A 17,065-nucleotide genomic window follows, 5' to 3' on the forward strand; every position below is an offset into this window, starting at 1 on the left:
ATTTCTGTTCAAAATTATGTGTATATTTCTGTTTCTACTCTGACAAAGAGTTCCTATCTACCAGGCTGCAGTAATCAAGTATCAGCTTAAGAAACACATCTCAGTAACACACAGGTCTGTAGAAAAATTATGACTCTACTGAGATTCTACTTTCTGAGAATAATAATGAACTATGATAATGAATAAATAATAAACTCTTATTTTACTTGCAGCTAAAGTTTTAATTTAGTTTTTAGATCATGAAGCTAACCAGTTCCCTCGAAGAAACAGAATATAATCTATGTAAGAACCACACTTGCTATAATTACTCTTTCCTTTTCAAAATTATTTGTATTTTCATTCACAGTAAAAGTGATGCATTCTGAATTCTAGAAGTGAGTTGATGCTACAATATTTAGAGTGAAAGAAGGTGAGGAATATATGCTGAAAAACAGAATATTTTTTTCTTTAGATCAGGAAGAGTGGCAGCTCTGTCATCTTGCTTTCCATGGCAGTTATTTAAACTGTTGTTGGACATAATAACACAAGTTACTTCTGTTTTTTATAAGACTGGTAACCTAAAGTGAAGCTTTATACCTCCCACTGCGATATTCTAAAAAGGTTTGGGATACTAAGATCTAATAATTAATCTGTACACATAAAAGTTTAGTTTCCACATCTTGAGGCTAGTTATTTCTCTGTTAGAAAAGTCAGAATCATTATATTCTGATAGTCTTCACAAACTCTCTATAGTATATAAACCTCCAGGTTTGATTCAGTTGACAAATAAAAATATTATTAGTAAAGTTACCTGTAAGAATCCCTGTTACTGATGGTATCATGACCAGAATCTTCCTGTTCATCACCTGTCACACTGAAACAGACTTTTTTCCCGTTCCTTTCACCCTTTTCATTGTCACTGTCTGCTGGTATTAAGGGCTCAGGCGTTTTACGTTCTGATTTGGGAGAATATGTTATCGAAGAAAGAAGGCTGTGAAACAAACAAACAAACAAAGATAAATTCATGTTTTTCAAAAGTGAGCTAGCAACAGGACAAAATTTCTCATCATCCTCCAACTACTAGGCTATAATATGTGAAGGGAACATCTTAATTCAGTCTGTATCTATTTGAAACAAGGGAAAGAAGTGACAGATTCCGTTGCTAAAAAGTCTAACAGTGAAACCCATTAGGTCTACTAAATATTCAATTGTGTATGAAGGTAATGATTCCAATTGGGGAAGAAATAAAGCACAGTTTTGGACACTTAGGGTCAAAGTTTATATTAACATAACTATTTCTAGACATGAATTATGTACTTCTCAGCACAAATTAAGAAAACAAACCAACGAAAATGTATATGAAAAACATGTTTTTTCTCATTACTGCTGCACTAGACACGCCAGTTTGCACCACAAGCTATTTTACTAGGGCATTTTAAGGATCTTCATTAACATCTCTATGTAATTCCTGACATTCAAAGTGTCTAAGACATTATCGGCAGTAAAACTGATGATTAATATACATGCATCTGTGATAAGCACAAAAGTGACATCCAGCCAAGAAGAGAGAACAGTTCAGACTGCTACTTTTAGAACATGCACAAATACTGGAAGCAAAAAATTCATATTATTGGGTGATTAACTCATACTGAGATGTTCTAATTTACTTTCAAGATCAGAACAGCTATAATGGGCAATTGTCCTTTAATTCATATTGCTCAAACACTCCATTAGAATGACATTTTCAAACTCATATTTGGATTTGAAAAGTACCGTTTTTCATGCAGAAACTAACTTCTAACTATCTGAAATAAGAAGACACTGAACTAAGCTTTTTTACTTAGACACGGTAGCAAGGTTTTATTGAAGGAGTGGTCAGCTGGCAAAGTTTCTACCAAATGCACAGTAAGATTCAAACTTACGTCAGATCTTTTTGTTACACATAATTCTTACTTCTGAAGGGAACAGACAGATATTTAGCCCATATATAGGTAAAGATACTGAACTGAACTGTATCTAAAATATACAAAAATGATACTAAAGTTATAATTTCACTGGACTTGAAACCCACCCATCCACTAGACTGACATCTTTTGGGCTACATAATGCCTTAACACTTCATATCAGTGTGAAATCACAACTCTTAAGTTCTTTCCAACCATTTAAGTCACTGGTTAGCAGGATTCCACAAGGAAGGGAAGATAGATGGGGCCCGTATTTTATATCAGTATTCAGTGTCCATCTGTGTGTCCATTAAGAGCATGTGTGCTCCTGAACTTGTCCTAAAATAAATGTGTTATGGAAGTGTAAACCTTAAGAAATCAGTTCTTCATACCTGTAAAACTTATTTTCTGAATACAAAAATATAAAAGGGTTTCAAAAAGGAATTAGAAAAATTCCTGGTAGATGATTCTAACAGTGCTCTTAAACCAAAAGGTCCATTTCAAGAACACCATGTAGTCCTGCCTGCTGGAAGATAAGATGGGATAAGAACAATGATTAATCTATACTTCTGCTTGTTCTTGTGTTACTGTTATCATCCACTTCTAAAAGTAAAAATGGGCTTTGGGCAGATTCATTCTAGTAACTTCTTGTGGATTTTGTTGTTGCAAGAAAATAATCAAGAGTAAGAAACAAGCATAATGAACTGCAATTTCAGCTCCTGAAAATATCTTCCCCTGAGTAATTATTTGTCAAGACACAGACAGTCTATTATACCCTTTTCTTTTATGTGACTGTTTAGTCACTTCTGCCAAGAGCTCAGTAAAAGACTGATTAAGGTAGCTGGAGCATTTCCTATGGGAGCATTTCCCTTTCTCTCAGCAGGCAGGCACTTTTTCTAAGGAAAAACTTTTTGCTGAACTACCATGAACGAAAGCTGGAACTTTGGATAACAGAGTTCAGGAGCTGGCAGTTCCTGAGCTCACTGAAGTGCTCTTAGAAATTCAGGGAGTTTAAAACACACAAGCCCAAAGCTGGATGCAACCCCTTCCCAATAATCATGCTTAAATATACTTTTCCTTGTTTGTTTTCTTTTTCTTAATTTATAACAGAGTCATTTAGTAGTCCAATGTTTCTATAATATGATATAAATTAATTGTTATACCATGTTCCTATTTTCTGTCTTGAGAAAATTATAATTATGAGGATTGCTTATTGCAATCCTCCTTATAATAACAAGCAATTCTGTAAATAAAGACATAAATTTCATTGTTGTTATGCCATAACAGAAAACAAGTTCTACTATCTTTATAAAAAACTCAATATGTGCAAGCATTTCCTCCTATCTGTTACAAGTACAAATATTTCTAATTAAGGCACAGCTGTTGGATTATCCTATCTTATTACTCTATCTTTGTTTTTTAGTAGTCCTAATTTTTCTCTCAAGAGTTAATCAGTAGCTCTAACTATGTTGTAATATAATACACCATGTAGTTGTGAACTGCTCTCACCCAAATAGTCCCAGCTTCGCTCTTCCCTGTTCAGCACTTTTAAGTAGGTCCCTTAGCTATTCTGTTTCCTGTATAGAACTACTTTTCTCCACAGTAATTAAGTACTGGCAGTCCACTCAAAGTCCATGAGGAATAAAGCATGAAAAGTATCATTTTTACAAATAGCCAAAGGTAAAATTTGCTAAATAAATCTGTGCACCTTATACAAGACATGCTACTAGGTCAGCATACAGGAAATTCAGGAAAGAAAAAAAGTGAACCCTCATGTTTACTGTCATAATTGTATGACTTTCCAAATGAATATATGCACAGATACATATATATATTTCTGTACACACAATGCATAAATATATGTGTGTGTATTTATATATACATATATATGAAAGAAAGGCTCAGAATTTCCTGTGCTTTTGCATCACAGGCTCAAGGGAGTCGAAAGGAAAGGTGTGGCAGACTACAACTGGAACTTCCTGAAATACTAACTGAACTTCCATACACAATTCTCTGACTTCCTTGAGGAAGAGAACAACACAGGCTTTACAGACAGTCATTTTTAAGTGCACCCAAGCACTGAAATTATTGTGAATTTAAGTAACTGACTTCATCTTCAGCATGATAATTAGCAGATCTACGTAAAGGCAGGGAAAACAACATTTTCTTAAAAATATTGATGCAACTCTTGCGTTCATTCCCATTGCAGTATGTAAGACATTACAAAATCACTCTACAGTCTTCAAGATAACATGAGAAACAATGATGCACTATTTTTCTAAACTGGAGATCATAAGAGATTGTCTTTTAAACTCAAAAATTTATGTTATTTATATTTTCAAAATTAATAATTTCTGACAGTTGCATTGCATGTGGGATCTTTCAAAACTGAAATACTTCTTAACCTTCTTCATCCTTATCCCAAGATAGCAAATAGCCAGCAGTCAACCCACATAGTTCACAAATGAAAAAGAAAGTTATCAATCCTTGTCTTGAATTAGGATAGACTATGATGAGACTCTGAGTCTTCCACATTCAAGCCAAGTGTCCTAATCAATACAGGGTGGCTCTCCCTAGATCCATAGTTCTTCATTAAGGTAAATTTGTTTTCAAAAACCGTCTAAAACATTAATACTCTTCTTATAGGTGAATATTGCTTACCTAAAAATTCATCATCAGTTCAGCAATACCCAAAGAGTTCAATAACAGTTATTTTTATACCTCTACCCTTTGTTTCCATTCTTAGTGAAATTTTAGATGATGTGCGTGTCTCATTTTTCTCACCGCAAAATATTTAGCTTTTCCACATTCTAGAGAAAAACTACAAACTAAACTGAGAAAAAAAAGAATCAGGGATGCTGGGAAAAACATGTAATATTACCTACACTTAGCTTCTTTATCCTATTTTAATTCTATTTGAGGTCATCGCTGATTCCTACACTACAAAAACAATATCCAGATTTATCATTACCTTCAATGGAAAAATTAAAGGCAAGTCCAGATGTTAACATTTACTTACTCATCTATTTGACAGACACATGTTTCCACCTCTTTCAGTGCAGCTTGTAATTTGAATAGCAATTTTTGATAGACATCTTGTGTTTCTAAATCTTCTTCTTTTAAGAGGTACCTCAGACCGTGGCCCTCTTGCTGGCCAAGAGACTGTCCTGAAGGGGCAGCCATAGTAGTAATGGTATGCTGGACGTAAATCATGGGATTCAGTTTACCTAGGAATAATTCAAAAAGACAACATCATCATCTCTTTTTCAAAATATATTTTGAAGCTAGTAAAATACCTAGCAAATATTAAAACATTTTCCTGCTTAAAACTTCATGAATTATTTCATTTTGCATTTTATTTGCATATCAAAGCCAAGCTATTTAGGAAAAAGTTATTGTGAAATTATGACTAGCCTTTATTATGCTTTAAAATAAGCCAAGGTTTCAAAAGTAGGGTGATTTCACAAAAGCTTGTCCTTAATTTTCCTATTTGGGCCATAAACCTAAACCTTTTAAGACTATAAATCAGAAGCACTGGAAGCAGTTTTTACAAGCTCAACTGACTTACCTTGATCAGTGTTTTTATTTTCCTTTTCATGGGAAGAATGTTTTCTGCTGTCTAACTGTACACCAAAGGCACTACCAAGGGAAGTTGAGGTCTTAGGGTAAGACACTTCCATCACATTGATATGGCAATTGGTTGGACAGAAGTCACTGCTGTGAAGTGGTGAAATCTTTGACTTAGCTTGTTTGAAGGTAGGCCAAGCTCTGTTTTTTAATACTCTTGAAAACTAGAAGTGAGAAAGAAAATCAAATTTTGATTAGTAGCTCTTCATGTGTCAGCACTTGGCTGACAATACTTGTGTACCTGACTAGAAAACAAAAACTTAAAATATTTCAGCCATCCATGAATTAAGCTGTCCTGACTTCATAGTTTCTAGCTTTCTCTACAAAGGAAAGAAAAATATTTTTCATTTTATACCTTTAAGGGGTTGTTTTTTGAAGTAAATGATATTTTAAAATGTAAATAGCTTTGTAACAGAACTATATACTTTATTTCCCAGGGAACATAATAAACTAAGTATCTTTCTTAGAGAGAGAAAGTCTGGTACTGCCTTATGATCCACTGGTCTACTGCATGTGACATTTATAAACACCTGCTGACAAAGATGTCAATGTCTTGCAAAAAATTACGAAATTTTTGTCTGAAACTATAATAAAGAGAGAATTGGAAACTATTTCATATTCAGGAAGGATGAAGTCCTCTCTAACGATATCCTGGGCTGCATCAGGAGAAGCATTGCCCACAGGTTGAGGGAGGTGATCCTGTTCCTCTCCTCAGCACTGATGAGGCCACATCTGGTGTACTGGGTCCAAATCTGGGCTTCCCATAAATAGACATGGCCATACTGGAGAGAACCCAGTGAAGGGCCACTAAGATGATTAAGGGACTGGAGCATCTCTGCCATGAGGAAAGGCTGAGAGAGCTGGGAGCCTTCGGCTTGGAGAAGAGGAAGCTCAGGTGGAACCCATCAGTGCATTCTAATACCTGATGGGAGGGTGCAAAGAGGATGGAGCCAGGCTGTTTCCAGCAGTGCTCAGTGCCAGGACCAGAGGCAATGGTCACAAACTGAAACATGGGAGGTTCCCTCTGAACATCAGGAAACACTTTTTCACTGTGAGGGTGATCATGCACACGTTGCCCAGAGAGGTTTTTGGATCTTCCTCCTTGAAGATGATTCTGGGCAACCATTTCTAGGTGGCCCTGCTTCAGCAGGGCTGGCTGGACGAGACCTCCAGAGGTCTTTTCCAACCTCAACCATTCTTCTATTTTGAGTGATTCTAGGAAGCTGATAAACACTAGTACATAAAAACTGCAAACACCACATTTTTCAGACTTTCCTAGTCTACCATATCTTCTTCCCCTGCCATATATCAGCTCAGAAATGAAGGATGGGGTTTTTTCCTCTCTGTTTTATATTTTAATTCTAATACAGTGCTTAGCCACATCTCCTTCACTCTAACATCTGAAATTTTGTGCAGAGTCCTGGATAGGCTTAGAGTTTTTTGGTTTTTAAGATGAAAAATGTCAACCCAAAATGGTGAACACTGAACCGTACTAAATTTGGACACTCAGAAAATACACCTACTTCAGAATCATAAAAGTCATGAGATCAAGCTCTTCCATTGGCAAAGAGCCTTGTCAGTCACAAATAGAATTTTTGTCAACATGTGTCCTTTTCAGTGCAGTTTTTTGCTAGGACAGAGTTTTTTTCTGGCATGATGTAATCAGTTCCAAGTCCCTGGTATTTTAATCACAGTATCTCTCCAGTCAAAATATTACACAGACCTACCTCAGCTATGGACCATAAGAATATTTTCAAAGTTAGCTTTCAAAGTTTCTTCATTAATAAATGTCAGTACAAATTCAATCGGTCAAAACACTTCAGTTGAACAAAGGCACATCCCTTCTGTGAAGTAACACTTTCTTGTGCAGGGACTTAAATTTCTGTTTATTTTGGTGCCATATTACTTCAGTTTGATGAACTTTTGATGGGTTAATTACATTTAAATCTTTAGATCACAACAAGATCTGGAAAGTTACAAGAAACCCAATTATGGAATTGTTCAAAGTCTGAAGAATGTACAAATTGTTAAGAAGGGCACTAAGGACATTCAACGATGAAAATGTTTCTGCAAGCTGTACATATTTCACATCTCGATCTCCCACACATCCTGCTCCAGAGAGACCAAATGCCTGGCTATGATTTAATCAGGTCATAAGTCAGGACCAAAATTCTTTTCGTATATGTGTTGAGAAACATCTGGGACTCATGGCACTGGACTCGAGGTCTATTAGGAGCAAAATGTTCTGATAATAATAATAGTAGGGACTGCAGAAATCTAAAAGGCTTCTATTTATATAATTCGAACTTTCACAGTGAAACCAGGAGCCAAGCTGGGCTCAGGCCCTCCGAAACTCTCCTGTAACTATGGTTACCTTTACCTTGCCAAGAAAACCATGTATCTATTCCTGCAATTCACTGCATTACTAATTGTCATTAAAAGCTATAACTGTGGAACGACTGATTTTTGAGTAGATGAGCTTGAAAGTGCAGTTTGTATCAGCAATATCTGCTTCTAGACAGCGTAAGAACTATGTGAACTTCCCTGAGGCTGTTCACTTCACATCCAGCAAACACAACAAAGTTTCATTTACTGTCTTGGCCTCCTGAAGAGGGACCATGTATCATAGTCAAATTTTTTAGCTACAGAAAATATATAAACCATCTACGTGTTACTTCAACTCTAATTCTTAATGTGAAAACTAATGAATTTCATTTTTTAAAAGGTATTTTGATTTTTAACCAATTTGGAAACATGAAGGTTTGTAATTCAGGCAAACAACAGAGAGACTGGATGTTTGCTAGTGCAGTATCAGAATCCTTTTAATGTTTCCATTAATTCAACTCCATTTGTTCCATTCCTTGCCAGAGAGCACCCTAAAAAGTCTTTGACAAGCTGCTTTTTGACCTTCATCTTACTAAAGCTAAAGATATTCCTAACATTTCTCCCTACTTGTTCCTTGAAAAATAAGAAAACACTGTCCACTCTTTTCCATATACCTTTTAGAAATGTGTGAAGCTTCTATATTCAACTTGCTTTTCCTTTCCCTTTTTCTTTTCAATTTTTTGTGTATTAACTCTCAGAACAGACTAGTTTGTAAATGTCACAACTCAGATCCCCAAATGAACTGAGACAGGGCACAAACAGTTCTTTGGAGCCATTTTGAGCCTACTTCAAAATATCACCACACTCCGCAAAATAGGTTATGTGAGAGAGAAACGAGGAGCCTGGATGAGAAAATAAGTTTGCACTAACAAAATGGCAAATGGTTTATTCATTTATGCCCTGCTTGGTTAAACAACTACAGAGAAATACAGTGGCAGAGGTCGTAGTCTGGGTTATTTATTCATTCACATATCATTAATTTAGATCTCAAGCATCTCTTCATTTTTCCATGCTATAATGCTTTATTAGCCCAAGTCAATCTAATAATTTACAGAAATGTTACTATTAACAGTCATGCTAGAAAAAGTCACACCAATTTGAAGGGCAAAAAAGATGAATAAAAGAGTAACAATTTGGTATTTCAAACTAAGATGCACTAGAAGGAAAAAAACCAATTCTGTTATTGCTTCATTTTTGGTTAACATCTGCAAATTCACTGGAGTATTGGTTTAAGACACATACAAGAATGATGGGCCTTCTGTGGAAATATGTAATTGATTGTATCTACATCTGAACACAGCAAACAGGAAAAGATACAAAACTACACAGTGTCTAGAAAAGTAAAGAGCGTGGTTTGAAAACACATGAAGCAATTAGTCAGTTAAGGTATTCACACCTCAAAATAGCTAAACTTTCAGCCACATTTTTTGCCATTGCAATAGACATTTTGAAGAGTTATTCAAACTGTACCACATTCCCCAGTTTTTCCCTTAAAACTAAGGACATGCCGGTCATACCTTTTTATAACTAGAGATTCTTCTGTAAATATGCTCAATTTTCTCACTGCAAATGACACTGAATTTACTTTGAAGCTCGGTGGGGATCACTTCATTTAAGGAATTGAGGCTGTTGCAATTCTGCACAAAATGTTCATCACTTTTTGCCAGTGCTTCAAGAATCTAAGATAATAAAAGCAGTACATTAAGAAATTAAGTTGACTAAAATTTCCCTTACTTAACCCCTTACTAATCATCTCTTACAATTAAAGCTGAAAAGCCTGATAATCAGTTGCCTTTTAACATTACACGCATTGGTGCATAACAACAATGAATTAAACCTGGGAAGCAAAGAGGTTTCTTTAAATCCTGCAAAGTTATACCCGTAAGTACTTTTATTTGGCTTCTCATGACATTGTCTGATAATGGATTTGCTACTAATTTCCTCCTAATGGAACTACTATGGCTCCTCTGAAATACATTATCTGCTGTATTTTCTTGATCGGCACATATTATGTAAAGCTGATTAATTAATTCTTTACTTGTAGCAAAGCTTCAGTCTGGCAGTATAAGCAATACTAACACATTGGAAAAGCATACAAAAAACCTGAGTGTTATCCTCACATTTATTCTGCATGCAAAACTAGGAAATAAGGCACAGAATAAGCTGTAATACCCAGCAAAGACTGAAGTCTTGCTATGATGAAAATAGCACCAGCAAATAATGCTGAGAGAAAACTAAACAAAAGGCATGTTGAAGAGATGAGGGTAGTATATACTCCTTTTTTATTGAGTTAGAGTTGTATTTCAGGCATTGAAATTCACTGTGCTATAGATCTTGGAAGGTGCCTATTGCTGGTTTTGTCCAACTCTGGAGATGTGTTTCAAAAACACACCCAAAATAACTTTATAGCAGGATACGAAATCCAGATTGAGGCAAGGCATCTAAATAAGAAAAGGTTCACAACGTTTTAGAAAACACTTCACAACGTTTTAGAAACAACTTAAAGAAAATCAAGCAAACAACACATGCAGTACTAATCCATCATAGGATTTATCCGATTTATCACAGAATCACAGAATATGCCGAGTTGGAAGGGATCCACAAGGATCATCAAGTCCAACTCTTGGCCCTGCACAGGACCATCCCCAAGAGTCACACCATGTACCCTGTCTGTTATTCAGTTCTGCTACAGCTCATCGTTATCCTATTCACCATCAAAGACATAAGATATGATTTATAAGCTTCACAATAGAAAAAAAAATAAGAAGAAATTTTGGAGTGCAAAATCTGAAGTTTTCAAGAAGTCAGAGATTATAAATTACTAGATTCTATGAGAATTTTTTTTTTCACGTCCCCACCAGGTGAATTAAGGAAAGCCTTTAACTCTTCTGTTATCATGTTGAGTTACTGCATTAAAACACTTCAGTCACTTTGGTCACATTTTTAAGCTTCCTTTATGTCAGGTGTAATTAATAAGACAAATTTAAATAATTTAAGTGGAGTTTTTTTGCAGCTGTACTTTCCAACAATTGCATTCTGCAGCACAGCTTTGGATAGTTTCTCATCTTAGTAGTTAACATAGATTTGCACAGTATAGGAAAGTAGTCCAGAATTAATTCACTCCCCTACTCCATGTGATGCAGAATACAGTTGTTTAAAAATCCAAAGCAACAATAAATACACAGCAAAAAAAGATGCATATGGAGAGAAGCATAAGACCACACTGAACACAGAGAGAAGTTTATGTTTAGAGCATTTCAAACCATTAGCAGACAGTTGTATGCGATAAGTACCACTAAAATTCCCGTTATTGTCTTTTGAGTTAAGAGACCTGATTTTTCTATCAGTGAACCTTTTGTGGTCATTTAGATCACTATCACCTCATACAAACTTAATATTACCCCAAAATTGCCACATTACTTCTCCTTATTGTTTGTAATAACTTCGAAGTATTTAAATAGCCAGCCTAACACTAAAGGGGATGACACTGCACTATTTGAGGCCAGAAGCAGTGTGCTGGAAGTACCTCTTTACTTAACTACTTCATATACAACAAGGGAAAAATATTTCTTAAGCAGTTAAGAAATAACACCTTAAATATTTTATATGAAATTGTAACTACAGCAAGAATTAACATCTTTCAGGCCACTCATTTGAATCATTGACTAGACCAGCTTTAGCAAATCTCACGATGTGGTGTAAGAAGTAACTCCCTTCAAAACATCAGACAGATTAAGATGACCAATTATAAGGTATTAGATGAAATACACATAATCCTAAGAATAAAAAAAAGACACATGTTGCTCCATTGGTATTAAGCATAGTAAGAATTAGCACATACAAAAATGGCTTCATACCTTTGCAGTCAAGCTAAAAAATCCCTTTGGTTCAATCATTTTTTCCAAGACGTGGCACTTTATTCCAGCTGTGCTGTCATACTCATAAACCACTCCATACTCCAGGTGAACATTGTCAACAGTCAGACTGACATGATCTTTCTTCCCATCAATTATTGCCATAGTGTTAAATTTGTCAATTACCTCTACAATAAACAAAGTAACACAAATCAGTTGACAAGTGCTGGTCATTAAATAAACTAAAATGGACACAGGCAAACATTCTAGAAACAGGTACGTTCCGATCATTCTATTTTAAAAAGTTCATCAAAAAAACCTGGCTACCAGCTGAATGATTTCAAATTGGAACACCAGTAGGTTTATAGATGCTGAAATATTGGAATGCAAAACAGGCAGGAGTCTTTCTTTACAAACAGTTATTGAAGGGGACTAATTCTTGTAATCCAGAGACATTAAAAAAGCCTCAAAAGAGGGAAAACTGAGAATTTCTAAATAAACTAGAAGAAAACTACCATGAAAAGTGTCAATATTCAGAAATGAAACCACAATATCTGCATTTACGCAGAGAACATAATATAGTTCACATGCTAACTGACTCTTTAATTACCAAGATGCATAAGAATGCAGTTTTATCTAAATGTTAATTGCCTGAAAACAATCTGAAGGATAGCTGTTCTGTTATTTCTCATGCAGTAATGACTAACGTATCTATATTGCCATAAATGATTACTAGTGGTGAAAATAAATAAGGTAATTCCTAGGATTATGTATCTAACAAATTAAAATGGAACAATTTTCCCCAAAGTGTTTACAGAAGCTTTTTCTCTAAATGGGAAAGATAATAATTTTCAGAGAGTATCATGATAAATTTACGTGTTTAGAAAATGTAAGAAAGGAAATCCTTATGCAAAACACATCTTATGGACTGCTCAAAATTTCTTCTCTGAAAATAAACCCACTGCCTACATTTTCCTTGCTACTACACCAACATTCTGAGCAACAACAAAATCCAGCACGCATCACATACCTTCCACTTTGCAGTCAAAAGCATCGCCTCCATCATCTCCAGAGGGTTTGGTGTTTGTTTTCTGAAGATCCTCCTGTGCACTTTCAATGCTGTTGTAAACCCACTGTATAGAATCTTGCTAAAAATAACAACAAAAAAAGACAGCTAGGAAAACCTTTGCAAGTGCAATTGATAGCAACTATTTCAGCAGGAAACAGCTGCTTTAATTCCCTGATTATTATCAGCTTTACTGCCTTCCGAGGTCTAAGTTAAAAAAAACAAAACTGAAAATTACAGAGAATTTTGGCATTCTATAACACCATTCACAGAATTTTGGCAAGTTGTTTCTTATTTCAGAGTCTACTGTCATAAGACACTATGAAATCTGTGACAGTATGACGTCCCATCAGTTTCGCGCCTCTGATAAAAATAATTTAAGACATTTCAAATCAAACAGCAGACTGAAAAATATTTAAGACAAGAAATTGTGAAAAAAAATTAGGAGAACCAATTTTTTGCCTTGCTAAATCTGCTGTACATCCATGAATCTGCTGGAAAATACTATGGAATATCAACCAATGATAGAGTATGTCCAGTTAATCTATTTCCCATGTTTCAGTGGCACAAAAAACGTACACTACAGCCTTCATAACTTGTAATTGCCTTTACTACACTTATTTTCCTACATGTTTTTTATTTTTCCCCCAGATTAGCAAACCCACCAAAAAGAACAGAATCACAGGGTCCAAAAATCCACCATCTCATGTGACTGAGTGACACATGAGCACAGGAATGGTGGCTTACATGGGCCATACAACCTATGAAGAAGACACGTGTATGCCTTACATCTTGTTCTCCCCAGCCTGTTACTCAGTCCATCACACCCTTGTGGAAGGGTCTATCAAGTATGGCATCTCCAGGCTACTCTTCGTCTCTTAGATTTCAAAAAAATCTTGTCAATTAATCACTCCCTCTCCAACAGCTACAGTAGAATAAATGACATGATTATGACAAATCTGAATTCAGAGACTTTAAAAAGAAATTCATAGAAGAATTCAAAGTTAAGCAAGGATAGCAAAACTTTAGGCTGAACGTTAAAAATCTTCACAAAAAGTGTCAAACACATGCAATTATCCTTTGCTAATATACAACATTCAGCTGCTATCTTTATCCAATTAATCATATACAACTACATTTTTGTATGATTAAGGTACTGTTTCTCTCTAGGTTTCCTAGATGCCTTGCTTTTCACTCAATGGCACTGAAATATTCTGATAAGAAAGATTAAATTTCAGAGTTCTCTGTTGATTGTTGGAAGATCCTGTGCAGAAGCTGATCAACAGGAACACTTCTGAAGCCCACACTTCTTTTCAGGTACCCCTGAAAGCTTGCTGCTTATTTATGGATTCTAACAGGTTTGCTTGGCAGCATCAAGATGGCCATGCAATCTCTAATAGGAAATACTACACTACTTAAACTGGAAGTCCTTCTTTCAAAAGTTAACACAATCTAATGCATCATGACTTGGAGCAATGTTCTTCAAAAGCATTACAGAGGAACAAACTAAGCATAAAACTGACACATCATGGTTAGTATCATTGCAAATAAATTTTAATTCCAAGAAGTAAAATGTGCTCTCAATTTTCTTTATCCCGACAAGACAGAAAGAAGACAAACATTGTCCAACAGAGGTTACACAGTTATTCACACAGCAAGAATCTGACATGAAACTTCATGCTTCAGACAAGCAGGAAGATTCCTCACCCTGAGAAGCAGAAGATACAAGAAACAGAAAAAGATCCCTTTTCAATTATGCAATTGGCAACCTCAGGAGAGACTGCAATCTTTGTGTTAATTAAATGGTAGGCTAATGCACTGTACTTAAAAAATAGGAGAAATCCATAATCATCTTCCAAATAATTAAAGAAAAACCCTAAATTTCTGATAAGGAAATGAAATTTTAGCTGTCTTGACACCAGTGGGAATACTACCATTTATTTCAGTCTAGACAGTTCTCCAATAGTTTTTGATAGCACTGTGTCCTGATTTAAGTTTCTCAGTCTGGAGAATTTCAGTTATCTGTGATCTGCTGAATTGTGATCAGCTACTTTTTAAGATTGAAATAAATACTCTGTATAGGAAAAACTCCAAGTTATTATACAAGTGGATTTAAAAAAACAAAGTAATTCTTCATGTCAAGGCATTCACGCCAGCCAACATTAATCAATCCTCTTTGCATGTCACTAACATACATAGGAAGACTACAGTTACACAGAGAGAACACAACTGCTATAAAGAATTTATCCTTTATTCCAGCCAATTTTATACTAGTGCACAAAATATCCTCTCTTTACTAGAGTGCATCTTTCTTTAAAGAATAGGTGAACTTGATCTTGATATGCTGTGTAACAACTTCAATTCTGTATTAGCATTTAAACACAAACATCCAGACAATGTTTTCATAAAGACTGTATTTTTATGATGTAGTTCTAGCTACATAATTCTTATATCTATGCAGGAGGTGTGGGAAAAGGATTTCACTCTTGATTTTAATTGGATTTTTCTCCTCAGTAAACACGTACTGGAAGAGTTTGTGAAGTTAATTAATGATATTAGTTCACAGTGTATGAAAAATTTGCAGGGACTTGGAATAATTACATTCTAGAATCCAGCTGGTTTTGTTTCTCTTCCTTAAATTTGTGTCTTGGAAGCCTGAGCTTTTCTCTTAAACTAATATGAAAAAGATAGCAAAATTTGCATGCTTATATTAACAAAAAAAAAGGCACTTTTGAGTTCTTGAATGTCTGTTTATTCCCAAGATTGGAATGCAATGGGAACTCAGACCTTTATAGATGGTGTATGTGCACTCTGCTCTCTGTGTGCTGAAGTGTTACAAAATTCTGGAAGAAGATCAGCATTTTGCATTTCATTCTCCTGCTGCTGAGCAAGCTGTGTGATTCCTCTCCATCAAGATGAGAATATATCTCATAAGGCTTTCTGCATAGGCCTGCAGAAATACTTGAAATAATCCTTTAAAAATACCATATAAAAATTATCTATAAGATTAGATTTATTTCAGTGCAGAAATTAAACAGACCTTGAACATCAACAATACATTGAGCAATCTTCAGCTTTTATATTTCAACTGGCTTCCCTTTGGTTTTATTCACCACTCCTTTCCCCTCACCCCAGTCAAACACAACAGATACGTGGACAGAGATAAAACACCACCCTGTTCACTTTGACCAAAAAAAGAAACTTAGAAGAAAATATGCAAGGGTGAGACGTACCTGCATTGGCCGCCTGTACTTCCTGCACGCTGTGACATGAGCAATAACACTTGCATGAGTCTCTTTGCTGACATTAATTCCATTCACTTTGATTATGCACTGGCCAGGATGGAGACCTGCTGCAGCTGCCACCGTTCCTATTAATAAAAATATATATAGTTAACAAACTTCATTGCCTAAACATCTCCTTTAAAGTTTACAGTCCAAAAAGCCTCTTTTATTTTTTTATCAAAACCTGTTCTCACCGATTCTTACATACTTCCCCAACCACAGGGTGCTTCTGTAGTCAGCTGGACTCCAAGAAAATGGAGTTCGCCAGCAGATGATTCCATAAGAAGAGACCAGACAATTTTCTAAAGGCTGTTTTATAAAACAACAAATGCTGATAAGTAATATGAAAATATTAAAATTTGTCTTAAAGAAAAGGAATTCAAAAGGATAAAATGGCTCTAGCTTGAAAGTCACTAACTACTTAGTGACTACTTAGACTACTTTTATTCTGAATTCTTTTAATATGAACCAAGCTTATGAGCTACTTGATTAATTCAGGTGTTTAAATTTTACATAAAAAACAGAAGCTTTCTGACAATTCATAAAGAAGTATCAGAGCATACTAGATTTTCATGTTAAATATTAAGTGAAATATCCAAATCCAAAGACATTTCCAAGGATATTGTTCTTACATTCATCTTTCCTACCAACACAATTATGGCAGAGTGCCTTGCAGCTTTAAGTCAAAGTACACGGCGATGATTAAGTAGAATATCTCAAATTTAAATATTGAGAGGGGAGGTGGAGGGGTACAACACAACACCAAAACAAAACATTCTCTTAAAATAACATAAAATATATTGTTTGGTGGTTTATTTTCACAATGGAATAACCACCTTGGGAAAATCTTCTAGCCACTGAATAAGCACTACAAAAATAGCAGCTGTCTCCAGGTCTTTTCAGTGTGACTCAAACCCACACCTGAAA

General features: G+C 35.3%; 1 protein-coding gene across 3 annotated transcripts in view; it reads right to left on the reverse strand.

The window, feature by feature from the left end:
- PREX2 (phosphatidylinositol-3,4,5-trisphosphate dependent Rac exchange factor 2) overlaps positions 1–17,065 on the reverse strand; it is a 172,234-nt gene that overhangs the window by 67,903 nt on the left and 87,266 nt on the right. For all 3 annotated transcript variants that reach the window (XM_064651352.1, XM_064651348.1, XM_064651354.1), the window contains 7 exons: positions 16,088–16,224; positions 12,819–12,936; positions 11,792–11,976; positions 9,452–9,613; positions 5,491–5,713; positions 4,942–5,149; positions 791–970 (listed from right to left, as the gene is read on the reverse strand). In XM_064651352.1, coding sequence (XP_064507422.1) covers positions 791–970; positions 4,942–5,149; positions 5,491–5,713; positions 9,452–9,613; positions 11,792–11,976; positions 12,819–12,936; positions 16,088–16,224 — 1,213 coding nt within the window. The remainder of the gene's footprint in view (positions 1–790; positions 971–4,941; positions 5,150–5,490; positions 5,714–9,451; positions 9,614–11,791; positions 11,977–12,818; positions 12,937–16,087; positions 16,225–17,065) is intronic.

The sequence above is a fragment of the Pseudopipra pipra genome, chromosome 1 (assembly GCF_036250125.1).
Source record: "Pseudopipra pipra isolate bDixPip1 chromosome 1, bDixPip1.hap1, whole genome shotgun sequence".
NCBI classification, from domain to species: Eukaryota; Metazoa; Chordata; class Aves; order Passeriformes; family Pipridae; genus Pseudopipra; species Pseudopipra pipra.